At 42.4% G+C, this 14861-nt stretch overlaps 1 protein-coding gene across 1 annotated transcript in view; it reads right to left on the bottom strand.

Moving 5' to 3' along the window:
- Positions 1-13227: 13227 nt before the first annotated feature.
- The window catches only part of si:dkeyp-117b11.1 (B-cell linker protein), a 93759-nt gene continuing 92125 nt past the window's right edge, over positions 13228-14861 (bottom strand). The window contains exon 19 of the mRNA XM_017468566.3: positions 13228-14779. Coding sequence (XP_017324055.3) covers positions 14663-14779 — 117 coding nt within the window. The 3' untranslated portion in view covers positions 13228-14662. The remainder of the gene's footprint in view (positions 14780-14861) is intronic.

Raw genomic sequence — 14861 nt, 5'->3', positions numbered from 1 at the left:
GGTTGCGTATGGTCTGCTGCTTTAATCGTGTCCCGTAAGGGTTGGACTCTCAAAGCAAATTCACATATCCACGGACGACTAAATCCTGCCATACCCAAAAAGGCCAACATCTGTCTTACTGTCTGTGGCCTAGGGGCCTTATTAATAGATTCCACATGTCTGGGAGCTATTGTACGGCTTTCTCCTTCTAATATTCGACCCAGATATTCCACTTTGGTTTTGCAAAACTGTAGCTTCTCCCGACTAACTTTGTGGCCATTGTCTGCCAGTAGCCGTAATACTTTTAGAGAATCTCGTTGACACTCTTCCTTTGAGGAACTGCATATCAGGAGGTCATCGACATATTGCAGGACCGTGCTCTGGCAGTCCAAAGTGGCCAAATCTTGGGCTAACACTTGGTTGAATATCGATGGACTTTCACAGTATCCTTGCGGCAGCCTCGTATAGGTGTACTGCTTCCACTCATACATGAAGGCGAACAGATGCTGCGATTCTGGATGCAAAGGCACACTGAAAAAGGCTGAGCATAAGTCAATGACTGTATACCACTTTGTTCCCTCTGGGATATTCGTCAGCAATGTGTGAGGATCCGGTACTATGGGCGTTTTTGGCACTACTATCTGATTGACGGAACGCAGATCGTGGACCAATCTCCATTTGTTTGTACCCGGATTTTTTTACGGGAAAAATGGGTGTATTGCAAGGACTGTTGGTGGGAACAAGGACCCCTGCTTCCAGCAGTCCCTGTATGATTGGCCTTATACCTTCCCTGGCTTGCACCGAGAGAGGATATTGTCATTGATAGGGCAACTTTACATCCTTCTTGATCTTTATCCTTGGTAGTCCTGCTGATTTTACTAATCCTACGTCCGTTGTGTGCTTGGTCCATAGTTGCTCCGGTATATCATGCAACAGGTCCTGTGTAGTGTCACTGTCCGGCTCCACTATAGCCATTTGCTTGCTCTGCCCCTCCATCTTCCGGTGTATCTCCATACTTCCTGCAACCATCATGTCAATGGCCGCTATCGAGATGCGGGTGTATTTCCCATCTATACGTATGTAGATATCGATTTTGAGTGGGTTTCCATTCCCGTACCTCCTTTGCTTGTTTCACCATGGGTCCCAAGTCTTTTGGCTCAAAACTGCGTGCCACCATGAGGGTGACATGGGGAGCGGCTTCTTCTTCCTGGTACCAATTCATAAACTGGGAGTTTAATTATTGTCGCCACCCCTTGAGGTCGACAAACCACATCCAGCGTCTTGATGTCCATTTTTTGTCCTTGTTCCATTTCCTCCCATAGTTGTGCATAGTCCTGGTCTTGCCCGCCTCTATCGTATTTGATGGTACAGTGCAGCGGAGCACTCGCGTCCCTGTTTTCTGGTCGCATGTATTGGACCTACGGTTGCCATTCTTGATACTTCTTCCATAGTTCCGACTGATCTAAGTCTGGTATTTCCAACCAGTACACCTTGTCCACTTCCCGTACTGTAGTTTTTCCTTCAAGTACAATGAGACACTGCATAGCCCTAGCTTTTGGAAACGTGAACCACATGCCATTTGCTTCACACCGTATTTGTGCTCCTAATTTACACAAAGTGTCCCTTCCTAATAAGTTGACAGGTGCGTCTGGGGCATACAGAAGCGGGACCTGAATTGTTACCCCATCCATTGTTAATTCCTGAGGCTCAGTAAATCATAAGGTTTGCGTTTTCCGTGAGAAGTCCATTGTTTGTATTGCCTTACGTGAAAGGGGGAGCTGGGAGCCTTCTTTCCCGATGCTTGAATAGGTGGCCCCTGTATCGATCATAAAAGATGTGCTAAACATGTCTCCTATTTTTATCGTTATTGTGGGTTCCTGTTCGGGGTGCAGTGTGGTGGCATACTGCATCAGCTCCCCCGTTGGCTTCTCTGGGCATCTTCGACTTTGGTTCGGTCCCTGTCCTCCACTGGGGCCATACATGTGGCCTCCCGGAGGTACTGGGACCTGTGGCTGCCAGGGCAGCTGTGTCCTTCCGGCTTCGGGCATTGGTTGGGGAACGCTAGGTCCCAACACCTGCCCTCGCCTTTCAGCCCTGTCCACCCTTTCACCCCATGTTGGTCTGGAGAGATGCGGACAGTTCCTTCTCAAATGGCTAGGGTTCCCACACTCCCAGCATCCCTCTGTCTGGTTACTTCCTCGGGGCATGAACCTGCCCCTGCCATATCCTCTCCCCCTGTTCCAATATGGCTGTCCAGAATGCACGTTGGGACCCATTTGATACGTCTGGTCGTAGGGGGTCGGGTGCATCATCACAGGCCCTTGCGTCACTTGCACTTGGGGATATCCCTGGGTGTCCGCTCCCTTTGCTTCTACAGCTGTTCCAGCAAGGATTGTGTGCTGTGCAGGCACCATAATAGCCGTTTGCTTGGCACTCTCTTTTCTTTTTTCTTTCTCCTCCTGTTTGGTCCTGGCTATTTCTCCAAGCTGTGCTTTGTATAATTCAGTCAGTAGGGTCTCTGCGGCATCCTTAGCCTCCTTTTTCATCTTCCTATGCTGTTCTACATGGTGCGTTACGTGTGCCATAAATGCATTCCATTCCATTGAACTTAGCCCTACTACTTCTTCCAGCTTCTTCTGTACCTCATCCGGTAGGGCTTTTTTCAACAGCATTTTGAACAGTCCTACACTCGCTACCGAGGAATCCCATTTCGCTCCCGTCTCATCTCTCCATTTGTCTTGGAAACTTTGCACAAAGGCTAACACATTTCCGTCTTCTTTTAGCTTGATCACTTCTAGTCTCCCCGGGTCCATTTTAGCCGGATATATTGCTTGAATAGGATCCCATATCATCGTCCGCATTCCACCGAAAGGTACGGGATCTATTGTCGGGTCATCCAGTGAGTCGTCTATACCGGCTGTTTTCAGGATCTCTTCAGTGTGTCCTTTTCCCACTGTTTGACATAAAGGCTTTAATGTCCCCTACAGCCAGGTGTTGCCCTGCTGTTTTTTCTTCAAACTGTGTGATCCATTTCTGACCTCCTTCACACATGCTGGGTAACCTTTGTATTAATCCAGTCAGATCCATGAAATTCCATGGAGTGTACTGTAATGTCTTTCCCTTAACCATCAAGGGATATTGCGTTATTGATGATTCCCCTAGCTTGTTGCTCACATGTTCCCCTCTGGCAGGATATCTGCAATATTTGAGTGGAGGTTTCAGGCTTTTTTGATCTCTCAGCTGCCTCCCTTTTTTATCCTCCTCTTCCTCTGATGTTTCTCCCTGGGTCCCTCCATACTTGTCCTTACCACTCCTGTCATTTTCTGCCACACTCTCTCGTCCGGTATTCCTTCTATTTTCCTCATCCAAATCTGCTACTGGCTGAAACCGGTCCATCTTCTCCTTTCCCCCTACCGACTTTTGGCCTTCCTTCTGCTGGGCCATGGATCGGCTCAGCACCTGCTCCGTTTCCCGTAACTTCTTTAATTCTTCCATCTGTTGGGTCCTTAACTTTGTGACTGCATCTGCTATCTGCTTAGACTGATCGGCCAGCTCCTCCATTCTATTCATCGTTCCTTCGTCATATATGATCACTTCTTCCATTCTCTTCATCCGGTCTTCCATCTCCTCGTCATCTGATCCCAGGTAGGGATTTATTATAACATCCCCTTCCAGCCTCACCTTCCTTCCTTTCCCTTTCATCCATCTTTTCTCTACTACTCTGTCCCATGCTCCATCCACAAAGTACTGTCGTCCCTCACTTCTTCTGACTTCCTTTCCCCCTTGGTCCCCTTCCCTTTCTTCTCTTTCCTGTTGCCCCTTTTCCCCTCTTTTAGTCTGAACACTAGGTTTTGGGGTGCTGGTAGGCCCCCCCCCCATAACTCCTTCCTGGCATACGGGCGCCCTCGTTTTTCACTTCCTTTAGGTACCATTCCACCCTTTTCTTTTGTGCTTGTTTGTGTTGCTTCGCCTCCCGTAGATACTGCTCGCACCTGTCCTTTTGTTCTTGTTCCTCTTGCCTCCCTTGTTGGCTCCTGACGTAATCTTCTACCATTTTCTGCCTTTCTTGGTCCTCAACGTTTGGTATGCTAAAGTCCATACTCCACTCTTCTACACAGGTGGCTCCGTGTAAGTTCCTTCTACCTTCCATTCTTTCAGCCACCATTTGTTCTCCTCGGGTTGGCGTAGTTTTCTTTTGCAGTCCTTTGAAAACTCCTTGCATTTCTACTTCCGCTTCTAACCATTTCTCCTCTCCCTCTAATCCTGTTTCCAACAGTGGGTATACTCCCACCGGCGGGTTCTTTTGCCTTGGTTTTATCTCAGGTCTAAATTGGGGGTTGTATGGGGGCGGGGGTCCCCATTCTCCCCGCTTTTCGGCTTCGGGCACCCCGTCCCCTTTTGTGCTTTCTGCCTCTTTTTCAATCTTGGATCTTTCTTTTTCCATCGTCTCCTGCATCTTTCTTGCTATCTCTTTCTCCATTCTTTCTTTTCTCTCCCTTTCGTCCGCTTACTCTTTCTCCTTCCACGCCTTTTCTCGGTCTCTTCTTTCTCTTCCCTCTCGGTAAAACCAGTCTGCTATCTTTTCTTGTTTGACTTGTTTCTCTCTCGCTTTTTGTCCCTTCTTTTGTTCTCCCAAGATGACAATTCCGTCCTTCATCTTTTGACACTCTTTTTCTTCAAACATGCCTGTCCACACGTTTTCTCATTCCCCTTTTTGCAATAATGTCTAATATCTTTTTCATCTGTCTTATGCTTTTCCACAATAATGTCCAGCGCTGTCCTTCCCTTTTCCGTTTCAGCAGCCATACTCGGCAACCGAATGCGTTCCTCTTATCTAGCTGCTCCCGTTTCACCCTCCTTTTTATGCGTCCTTTTCCTTTTCCCCTTCCTCTTCCTCCTCTCGGCCCAGCTTTTTCTTTTGACTGTATACTACAATGCTCACACGTTATTATACACTTTTTCACATAACATTTTCATATTTTCTCCTGACTTTCCCTAATTCAAAACACTTTTATTTTTACTCATACACTCACCGGGTATTACTCTACCCAGACCTGGGCCCAGGATTTATACCCCTCTAAGCAGACCTGGACTCACTCCAGCGGTATCAGGGGTTCCCACCAAGCAGTCACCACCCTTTACGTGGCCGGTATCTGGGGTTGTGAGGCCTCACCACCTGCCTCTATTGCAGACCTGAATCTATTAATTCAGCAGTATTGCAGGACTTTCACACATGCACTTCAAACACACATTTCACTTATTCTCGTTGTTACAGTAAATCAAGCACTTTTCATGACACATCATCTTTTGCCTTTTCTCACTCACTTCCTTAAACTGTGTTCCAATTGTAGTACAGCACAGTTAAACAGGGCTCTTTTGGAGACCAACTCTATCCTTCCTCTGTCCTGCAGGGCCTGACCCGAGTGACAGCAAAGTATCTAAGCCAGGACTTTGTCCAAACAGGTGCCTGTCATACCTTTTCCCTATACGGCCCTTTTGCTGTCCCTCGGAACCGAGTCCCACAACCCGGATTCAGGATATTCGGGTCTTAGCCCAGTGTCATCTGGGTCGCCAAAATGTGGAACAATTCTTTGTCCACTATGCAGTACAGATATAATACGAGTTAAGAATTTTCTTGGCAAAGATATACTCACGCTAGTTCAGTTGAGTCTTCATTCAGGTTCAAGAAATACCACACAGAATCAGTGAGTGAGGAAAAGCAAAGGTCCAATTTTATTTAGCCCAAATACATGAGATCCAAACCGTTTGAGATATCCCAAAGAGTGATCTGACTAGCCTGGAGCGGGGCTCCCCTTTTATACAATGGTCCTATGAGCCTCCGCCCCTTGTTCTATTTCCAAATACCAATATGTCTAGCTATTTTTGCCTCCCGTTCCCCTTATGTCCATATTTGCACAGGTTCTGACAACCCTTATATTTTATCAGTACTCATTTCAGCAGCCCTTATAATCGCATTTTATCTATTTCCTTAACCCCTTAGGTTCCTATTTCAGTCTTTTCCCAATCCCCTTAGATTCCAACCAGCCCGGTTTGGGTTTTTTAAAACCGTACTTCCCGTTTTGTTCATCACTTGGCTTCTGGTCATCGGACAAAGAGGATCTCTGTTACTTCACCTTTGTATATTTTTTCCATTAATTTGAACATGGGTGAGTGTTGTAGATTATTTACTTACAACTGTGACTGTTCATGTTTAGTTAATCTTTTTCCAGTATTGTCTCCATACATTTTTTTCCTTGCTTCTGTGTGTATGTGCGTGTGTGTTCATAGACCTATAGATAGCTCCCTGCTTTTGCCTCATTCCCTTCCATTTTTTGGTGGTCCATTTGCTACTTAATGCTGCATGTTATTTTGGCTACTAGTGACCAGGTGCACATGGTGAATGCCCTCCTTTACATGCCTCTCTTTATGTCTCTTGGTATGCAGCTCACAACGTGGGACTTGGTTTCCTATTCGCTGCCCTAGAGGGACTGGAGGGCTATGATCTTAACACTAGATACCAGCTGTCTCACCTATTTGCGGACCTCGCTCTTTTGGTTGACATCTTACGCACTCCGTCTACAATGTCCACTTTTCCTCCCCCTCTACGGTATCGGCTGAGCCCAGCTGCTACCCTTGTTGATGCCTCCACTCAGATGGGTCCTGTCGCCAATACGCCTTCTCTGTTTTCTGCTGATGATTACGAGGCAATGGATTCCCCCAGTACTGACTATTCTGATGACCCGCTGAGCCCAACTCCCTCACCAGGGCATACTCCTTACCATCCGTCTTTTTCTCCCTCCTATTCTCCTGCCAGTCCCTCTTATTCTCCTACTAGTCCCCCTTATTCCCAATAAATGTGGTAACAGACTACTACCCTCCGTGTCCTGTGGTTATTTTTCTTAATTTTTATTTGATATACTAAATTATTTTACAACACACCCCCATTCACACATCCGAGGGAACCCCAACCCACTGTGCACCGCACTCAGCAATATCAAACACCACATAACCTTTAACACAAAGGGACCACACTCGTGTGTATATATATATATATATATATATATATATATATATATATATATATATATATATATATATATATATATATATATACACAGTATCTCACAAAAGTGAGTACACCCCTCACATTTTTGTAAATATTTGATTATATCTATTCATGTGACAACACTGAAGTAATAACACTTTGCTACAATGTAAAGTAGTGAGTGTACAGCTTGTGTAACAGTGTAAATTTGCTGTCCGCTCAAAATAACTCAACACACAGCCATTAATGTCTAAACCACTGGCAACAAAAGTGAGTACACCCCTAAGTGAAAATGTCCAAATTGGGCCCAAACTGTCAATATTTTTTGTGGTCACCATTATTTTCCAACACTGCCTTAACCCTCTTGGGCATGGAGTTCACCAGAGCTTCACAGGTTACCACTGGAATCCTCTTCCACTCCTCCATGATGACATCACGGAGCCGGTGGATGTTAGAGACCTTGAGCTCCTCCACCTTCCGTTTGAGGATCCCCCACAGATGCTCAATAGGGTTTAGGTCTGGAGACATGCTTGGCCAGTCCATCACCTTTACCCTCAGCTTCTTAAGCAAGGCAGTGGTCACCTTGGAGGTGTGTTTGGGGTCATCATGCTGGAATACTGCATACTAATCATGATCTGCTTCAGTATGTCACAGTACATGTTGGCATTTATGGTTCCCTCAATGAACTGCAGCTCCCCAGTGCCGGCAGCACGCATGCAGCCCCAGACGAATGTATTTACAACCCTAAACACACAGCCAAGATAACAAAGGAGTGGCTACAGGACAACTCTGTGAATGTCCTTGAGTGGCCTAGCCAGAGCCTGAATGAACATCTCTAGAGATCTGAAAATGGCTGTGCACCGACGCTCCCCATCCAACCTGATGGAGCTTGAGAGGTCCTGCAAAGAAGAATGGGAGAAACTGCACAAAAATAGGTGTGCCAAGCTTGTAGCATCATACTCAAAAAGACTTGAGGCTGTAATTGGTGCCAAAGGTGCTTCAACAAAGTACTGAGCAAAGGCTGTGAATATTTATGTGCATGTGCTTTTTTTGTTTTTTATTTTTAATAAATGTGCAAAGATTTCAAACAAACTTCTTTCACGTTGTCCTTATGGGGATTGTTGGTAGAATTTTGAGGAAAATAATGAATTTAATCAATTTTGGAAGAAGGCTATAACATAACAAAATGTGGAAAAAGTGAAGCACTGTGAATACATTCCGGATGCACTGTACATATTAGGGATGTCACAATGCCAAAAATCTAGTAGTTGGTACCGATACCACCAAAAGTACACGGTACTCGATACTAAAGTCGATACCACAGTGTGGTATAAAAATAAAATAAAAAAAAAATTAAATTAAAAACTCTCCTGGTGGACATCTTCCTCTGGCTGATACTGGCAAAAAGAGAGCGAGAGAGGGGGATATTTTAGTTATCAAACACTGTCTGACAATGAGTGGAGGCTACAGTGGAGGTGCACTCCTAAACGCGCATGCATGCACGCACACACACACACACCCCTTATACTCTGAATGCAAGCATTAGTTTAAATTCACTGATATGGTGACAGGACAAAAAGATTTATTAAAACCATTAACATTTGAATAATTATTAGTGCATTAGGCTACATATTGCTGACAGGACACGGGCTGAATGGCGATGCATGGTGATTAGGAGGCCTATTAGGAGGTAGTTTATAACATTGCAATGCGTTAGAGTCGTTAACAAATAACTGGCTATTGCAAACATTACATGGAGCATAACGTTAGCTGGTTTCACGGCCACAATGCCAGCTGCCTCAAACAAACATAATATAGGACCCGTCTTACAGGTGCTTTGCCAAATTCCAGGTGTTTCCTCACTTTGTTTGAAATGAACGATAGCATCGGTTGCACACCGGCTTCAGAGCATCAATTATGTTTGTTGTCATCCGCCTCGAATGCGAAATACTTCCATATTGTCTTCGAATATAATGAAAATCTTGGCCAAAGGCCAAACACGTTTTTTCACTATTTTATTTATGCAATGGTGAAAAAAATGGCAAAATAAATGGAAAAAAACGTGAAAAAACGTGTTTGGCCTTTGGCCAAGATTTTCATTATATTCGTTTTCGGCTTCGGCCAAGAATTTTCATTTCGGTGCATCCCTACTAGAAATCCCATAAAAATGTCATCATTTAATGAATTAGTTTGTATGCAGGAAACACAGCAGCAGGCTGAAGTAGATCAGGATGAAACAGCTGCTTCAGGGTTTCAGGTGACGTCCTAATTATGAATTATATTTTAGAATTGTAGGGAGGCATCAGCATTAAATTCAGTCTTTAGGATGTTCAGCAAATATACAGTATAACCTTAGAAAGTCTACATATTGGTCATGAGTTTTGAAAAAAATCTTACATCAAAACGACATAAGATCCTATTCACTCAATATTAACATTTCCCTCACAAATAAATGGGATCCAGAGTTTAACTATATGTTTGTGTATCTTCATCAGTGCATAATTTTATTACACATAGGAAACTCAGAATCAAGTAGGCCTAAAGATGCCGTAGGGTAGGTTGAGGGAGAAGCAGCTGGACCTTCAGGGCTTCAGGTGAGGTCTTAAAATAACACTGCGATTAAACATAGGCCTATATGGAGAGTTCATTTGGAAAACAGATATCTCCATTCTTATGAATATTTAAAAATCATATTTTTTTATTGCGCATTCCACGTAATACCAGTCAAACTGCAGTTGGGTTGTTTTAATTAAGTGAAAATAAATGGAATCAAAACAACCCAATTGCAGCTTGATTTGTATTACCTGGAATGCACAATTTTAAAAAAATGATTTATGAAAATGAATTAAAATGGTGGACATCTGTTTTTGCAAATGAACTCTTCATATGCTATTATGGATTAATTGTAAATGACCAATTTACATGTATTGTAAGTACCATAGTTTATCTATTTTAATGTTAATTTAGTTGCAAGTTATTATAACACAAGAGGCAAAAGAATAATTTTCAAATGTTGATACAGACCAGGTTAAGTTTAGTTTTCTCTTTAGGAGACAGTCAGTGTGAGTGAGGATGATCCTGAAGCAAATCAGTGTAGCGGTGTCATGGACATGGGGAGTAAGCCATACCAGCATGATCCAAATTTCATCGAAGTACAGCAACTTCCAAACAAGGTTTCAGGTGAACTGGTACAGGCTTCTCTATAGTCCAACACTGAAAAAGGTTCTTTGTTTTGAGTGTGTCAAAGCATACACCATAAAAAAGACCACTTTGGAAAAAAAGAATGACCCTGCCTTCTGCACAAAGGATTTCAATAATTGGAAGAATGCCACAGGAAGCTTTAGTCGCTGTTTGGATTGTTTAAATAGACACCAAGGACTATCATGAAGAATGTTGATGTTGGATGCAAAACATTTTTTTCTCTCTCTTTTAACAAGTAATTTCATAGTTTACTTTCTTTTAGTTTTGATCTGTTGCTTTGTATAATTTGTATTTAAATGTAAATTAAATTGTATTTAAATGTAAATACAGATATTTATATGTAAATATAGATGTTATATTTTAATAAACCAGTTGGTTGTCAACATTAAACAGTCCTTTTTTTCCCGGGGTGGGTGTCCCTACCAATATTGAGACCAAACCTACACCCAGTTCCTCTCTTACTGGGAAGTAAGGAAGCACATCAGCAGGCAATGTTTTAGATGTTGTAAGCCAGCCATTCTCAATATACTGACGCAGATTGGTTAGCTCAGGACAGGAGGAGCTTTCAGCAGCAAACTCAGTGAAAAGAACAGCTACAGTTTCTGGTTCGGGATCAAAGTCAGAGTTAATTTCATTTGGCAGTGGCAGACATGTCAGCTCCACGTTTGTACTCCATGTCATAGTTGAAGCAGAGCAGTCTTGCAGGCCATCAAGCTACTCTCAGTCTAGCACGTCCCATGCCCGTACTAGTCAAAAGGGTAGTCAAGGCTTGGTGGTCTGATCTTAATTTGAATTGTATGCCCCACAGGTATGTTCTCCAACGCTCAATGGCCAAGACACAAGCGAGGGCTTCTTTTTCGACTACAGAATATTTCCTGCTGGGGCATTTTGTATTGCCTCCAAGTGACTGTTGTCTGGCATCAACCCCTCTTTGGAGATGGTATGTCCCAGGAATGTGAGTTTCTCCTGCATTTCTCTTCATTTAGACGTAAACCTGCTTCTTGCAGTTTGTGCAGCACTGTTTTGTGGTGGGCATCATGACTGGCAGCAGAATCACCAAACACAATATCATCCAGATAAAACTGGACACACGGAACATCTCTGAGGATAGTAGACATTAGTTTCTGAAATGCTGTTGGGGCTGACGCTAATCCATAGCAGACCCTCTTGAAACGGAACAAGCCGTCATGTGTTATAAATGCAGTCAGGTCTCTGCTTTCCTCGTGTAGTGGAACATGACGGTATGCATTTGCCAGATCGATTGTAGAAAACATCACAGCGCCTCTCAACTGTGAAAACAGTTCCTTCGATGTGTGGAATGGGATAGCTGTCCACAATGATTGATTTGTTGGGTTCCCAGAGATCCACACACAGTCTGATATCTCCAGATTTCTTCTGAGTCACTACGATGGGCGATTCCCAGGGCAAGGCATTTACTCTTTCAATAATATCTGCTGCTAGCAGACGGTTCAGCTCTGCAGACACAGCATCCCTTACAGAAAAAGGCAGTCTGCGCAGCTTCTGTTGCACATGGACAGCATTTTCACGCAATTTCACTTTACGTACAAAGTTCTTCGCACAGCCAAAGCTTGGCATGACAGAATGAGACACCTGCTATACAGACTCTTTGGAGGGGATTACTTTATTCCCTTTTATGCATAGGTTCAAGGAAGATATTAAGTCCATACCCATCAGTGGGTTTCCACTTTTCACAATATAGAAGGTGACAGGTACTGAACATTCTCCATATTGTGCACGCGTCTTAATACATCCCAGCACCAGAAGGTCTTTTGAATATGTGACTAAACGCACATCAGACTGTTCCAGGGGCAGCTCAGAAAAGTATTGCTTATATATACATGCTGGCAACAAAGATACAGAAGATCCTGTATCAACAATTAATTCTTGCATTGTAGTACCTGACAGTGTGCTCACTTCAATGTTACACACAATTTTGTTTGCAGCAGTTGGTGTGCTAGTCATGTACAAAACAGTCAGTTCAGGAACTTCAATTTCTCGGATGTTCTGTGTCCGTCTGGAGCGGCACACTTTAGCAAAATGTCCAATTTTGCAGCATGATTTACAGGTCTTGTTTAGAGCTGGGCACTGCTTGGAATTTGTTAAATGATTGCTGGAATCACAATGGTAGAATTTGTGTTCCGAGTGTACTTTCATTCGACTCCGATGCCTTTCTTGTGTGCCTCTATGCACGTTCGTTTCTTTTTTTTCTCACATGAAGTCTCTGAAGTGATAATTCAGCAGGCTTCGCAAATTCACTTGCATTAGCCACTGAATTTTCCACTTGTATTGCAATTTGTATTGCTCGGTCTAATGTTAAATCCGCTTCAAGCAATAAATGTTCACGAATTCGACTGCTGTACACTTTCTCAACGATTTGATCTCTCAGCATTTCATCTTCTTTATCACCAAATGCACATAATGACACCATATCATGAAGCGCAGCCACATACTACACAATATTTTCATCATGCCTTTGCTCCCTTTGGTGAAATTTATGTCGCTCCGCAATGACATTTACAAAGTGCACCCTGAGAGCTGTAAGTGCAGATGCATAAATCGTACTGGTGTTAGGAATAGTGTAGAAAACTCTCTGTGCTTCTGTTCCGAGGCAGTAAAGGAATGTAGCACGCTTACGAGTATCAGGCCGGTCATCTCCCTCTGTATGAATCGCTAACAGGTAGTTCTCAAACATTTGCGTCCATATTCCGAATGGAACTGTAGGTTCTCAAGGACAATGTAAGTATGTAGGAGAAAGATTAACTGCCATCCTCATCACCAGTTTGTTGTGTAGTCACATAAATCAAGCAAGATTACACCTGGGTAACGCACATGGCACTTTACTTTAACACTGCATTCCCAAGAACTCCTTTTTCTTCTTCCTTACGTGCATCCAGTTCTCCACATCATACAACACCTCCCCCTAGTGGCATTTACCATCCAACAGTATTAAGTGAACACAACAACATTCCATCATAAATATGTAACAACAAACTGATTAATTTTAATCATAATTCTTAACAATGCATGCTAAGAAATCACAACTACCAAGCTGGTGAAAAAAGATACAGAGGAGAAATGACCTAAGTTAAGAAATGACATGACATAAGTTAGCAAGCTAGGAAGAATAAGATACAAACAACGAGTTAAACAAAAAGCTAGAGTTACATCAGTTGTCCTAGTTTCCTTGATTAACATACATGAATACTCTCATATTGCATACATTGATTATACATGATTGGATTATAATTTGATTGATTAAAAATATTCCTTACAAGTTGCTGTCATCGGGGTCTGAGCAACAACTGTGTGGTATGTGGTAAACTTATGTATTGGTGACACAATGACACTTAAGGAGTTGCGTAATTTGACACAATTAGCATTTTCTTCTGTTAAAAAGAAAAATTTTAACGAATAGAGCACAAAATAAAGCATTAAGCACCCCCCAGAGGCTGAATGTAACCAAATTTAGCATGCATCCATATATATTAATGTTCTAAAGCCGAACAAAATCAGACAATTCAAGATTTTTTAGCAAAGAGAAATGCCCAAACCACACTGACTGATGTGTTGAAGTAAAAGTGTTATAACCACAACATTCTGTGATAAGTAGCTTTAAGATATCTTTAGAATTTAAGATAGCTTTAGCATCTGCACATTGCCAAGAGCAATTTTGAGACAATCCAATGAAAAGCTTATATTGGATAAATTGTCATTCTCAGAGAGATGCATCATATGAGCCCAATTATATACTCACAAGTTATGTGCTGTAAGAGATGTACTTGTTTTAATTTGGAAATATGAAGAGTACAACATGTGGCAGGCATATTGTTTAATTTAGTTTGAACCAAAGAATCTACAGAGCCAAGAATTTTTGTAAAATTGTAAAATTCCAAAACCTTATTGTAAAATTCCAAACCTGACTTGCAGGAGCACTAGCTTGAGTAGTGGGTGGCATACTGCACCTTTCCTCCAAAATTGGTGCTTTGATTCATGAAATTGTAAAAATGCAACCTAAAAATCCTAACAAAACCAGTAGAGTCTTCACACCTTTGGTGAATGGACCCCTAATAAATCCTAACTAAACAACAGCATTACAAGCATTTGTGCTAGGACATGTAAGAAGAATCACTAGATCACTAGAGAAGTTAGTTAATTGTTTTCCTGCAATTACTTAAATAAATTGTTTTACTCTAGTTATTTAAGTAATTGCATTAAATGCAAGCAAGTAATTTCAGTTACGAAATTAAACTTAAAATAACTATTATGTGCACTCAAATTGTGAAAATAAACAGGGGTAAATTGTAATGCATAGATCTACAGAACATATGTTTATGAGTGTGATATTGAAAGCAAGTGATCCAAATATTTATGTCAGAGTATGGATACTGTGTACACATCTGCATGTATGTTGGTGTGTTACAGGTGTACAGGATGTGTGAGGTAGGTGGTGTGTTTGGCCTGACTCTTGCTGTCAATCAGCAAAAGGGGGTTATCCTTGTGGTGAGAAATCATCTCCTGCAGACTGCCAAATAGCTGCGAGACAGACAGAATTTTGTTTAATACACTTTACTTTTCATAATCTGTATTAACTAGAAATACAGAATGACAAGTCAAT

Source organism: Ictalurus punctatus, chromosome 5, assembly GCF_001660625.3.
Source record: "Ictalurus punctatus breed USDA103 chromosome 5, Coco_2.0, whole genome shotgun sequence".
Lineage (NCBI taxonomy): Eukaryota > Metazoa > Chordata > Actinopteri > Siluriformes > Ictaluridae > Ictalurus > Ictalurus punctatus.
Note: the sequence above shows the minus strand (reverse complement) of the source record. Positions and strands in the feature narration are given on the sequence as shown.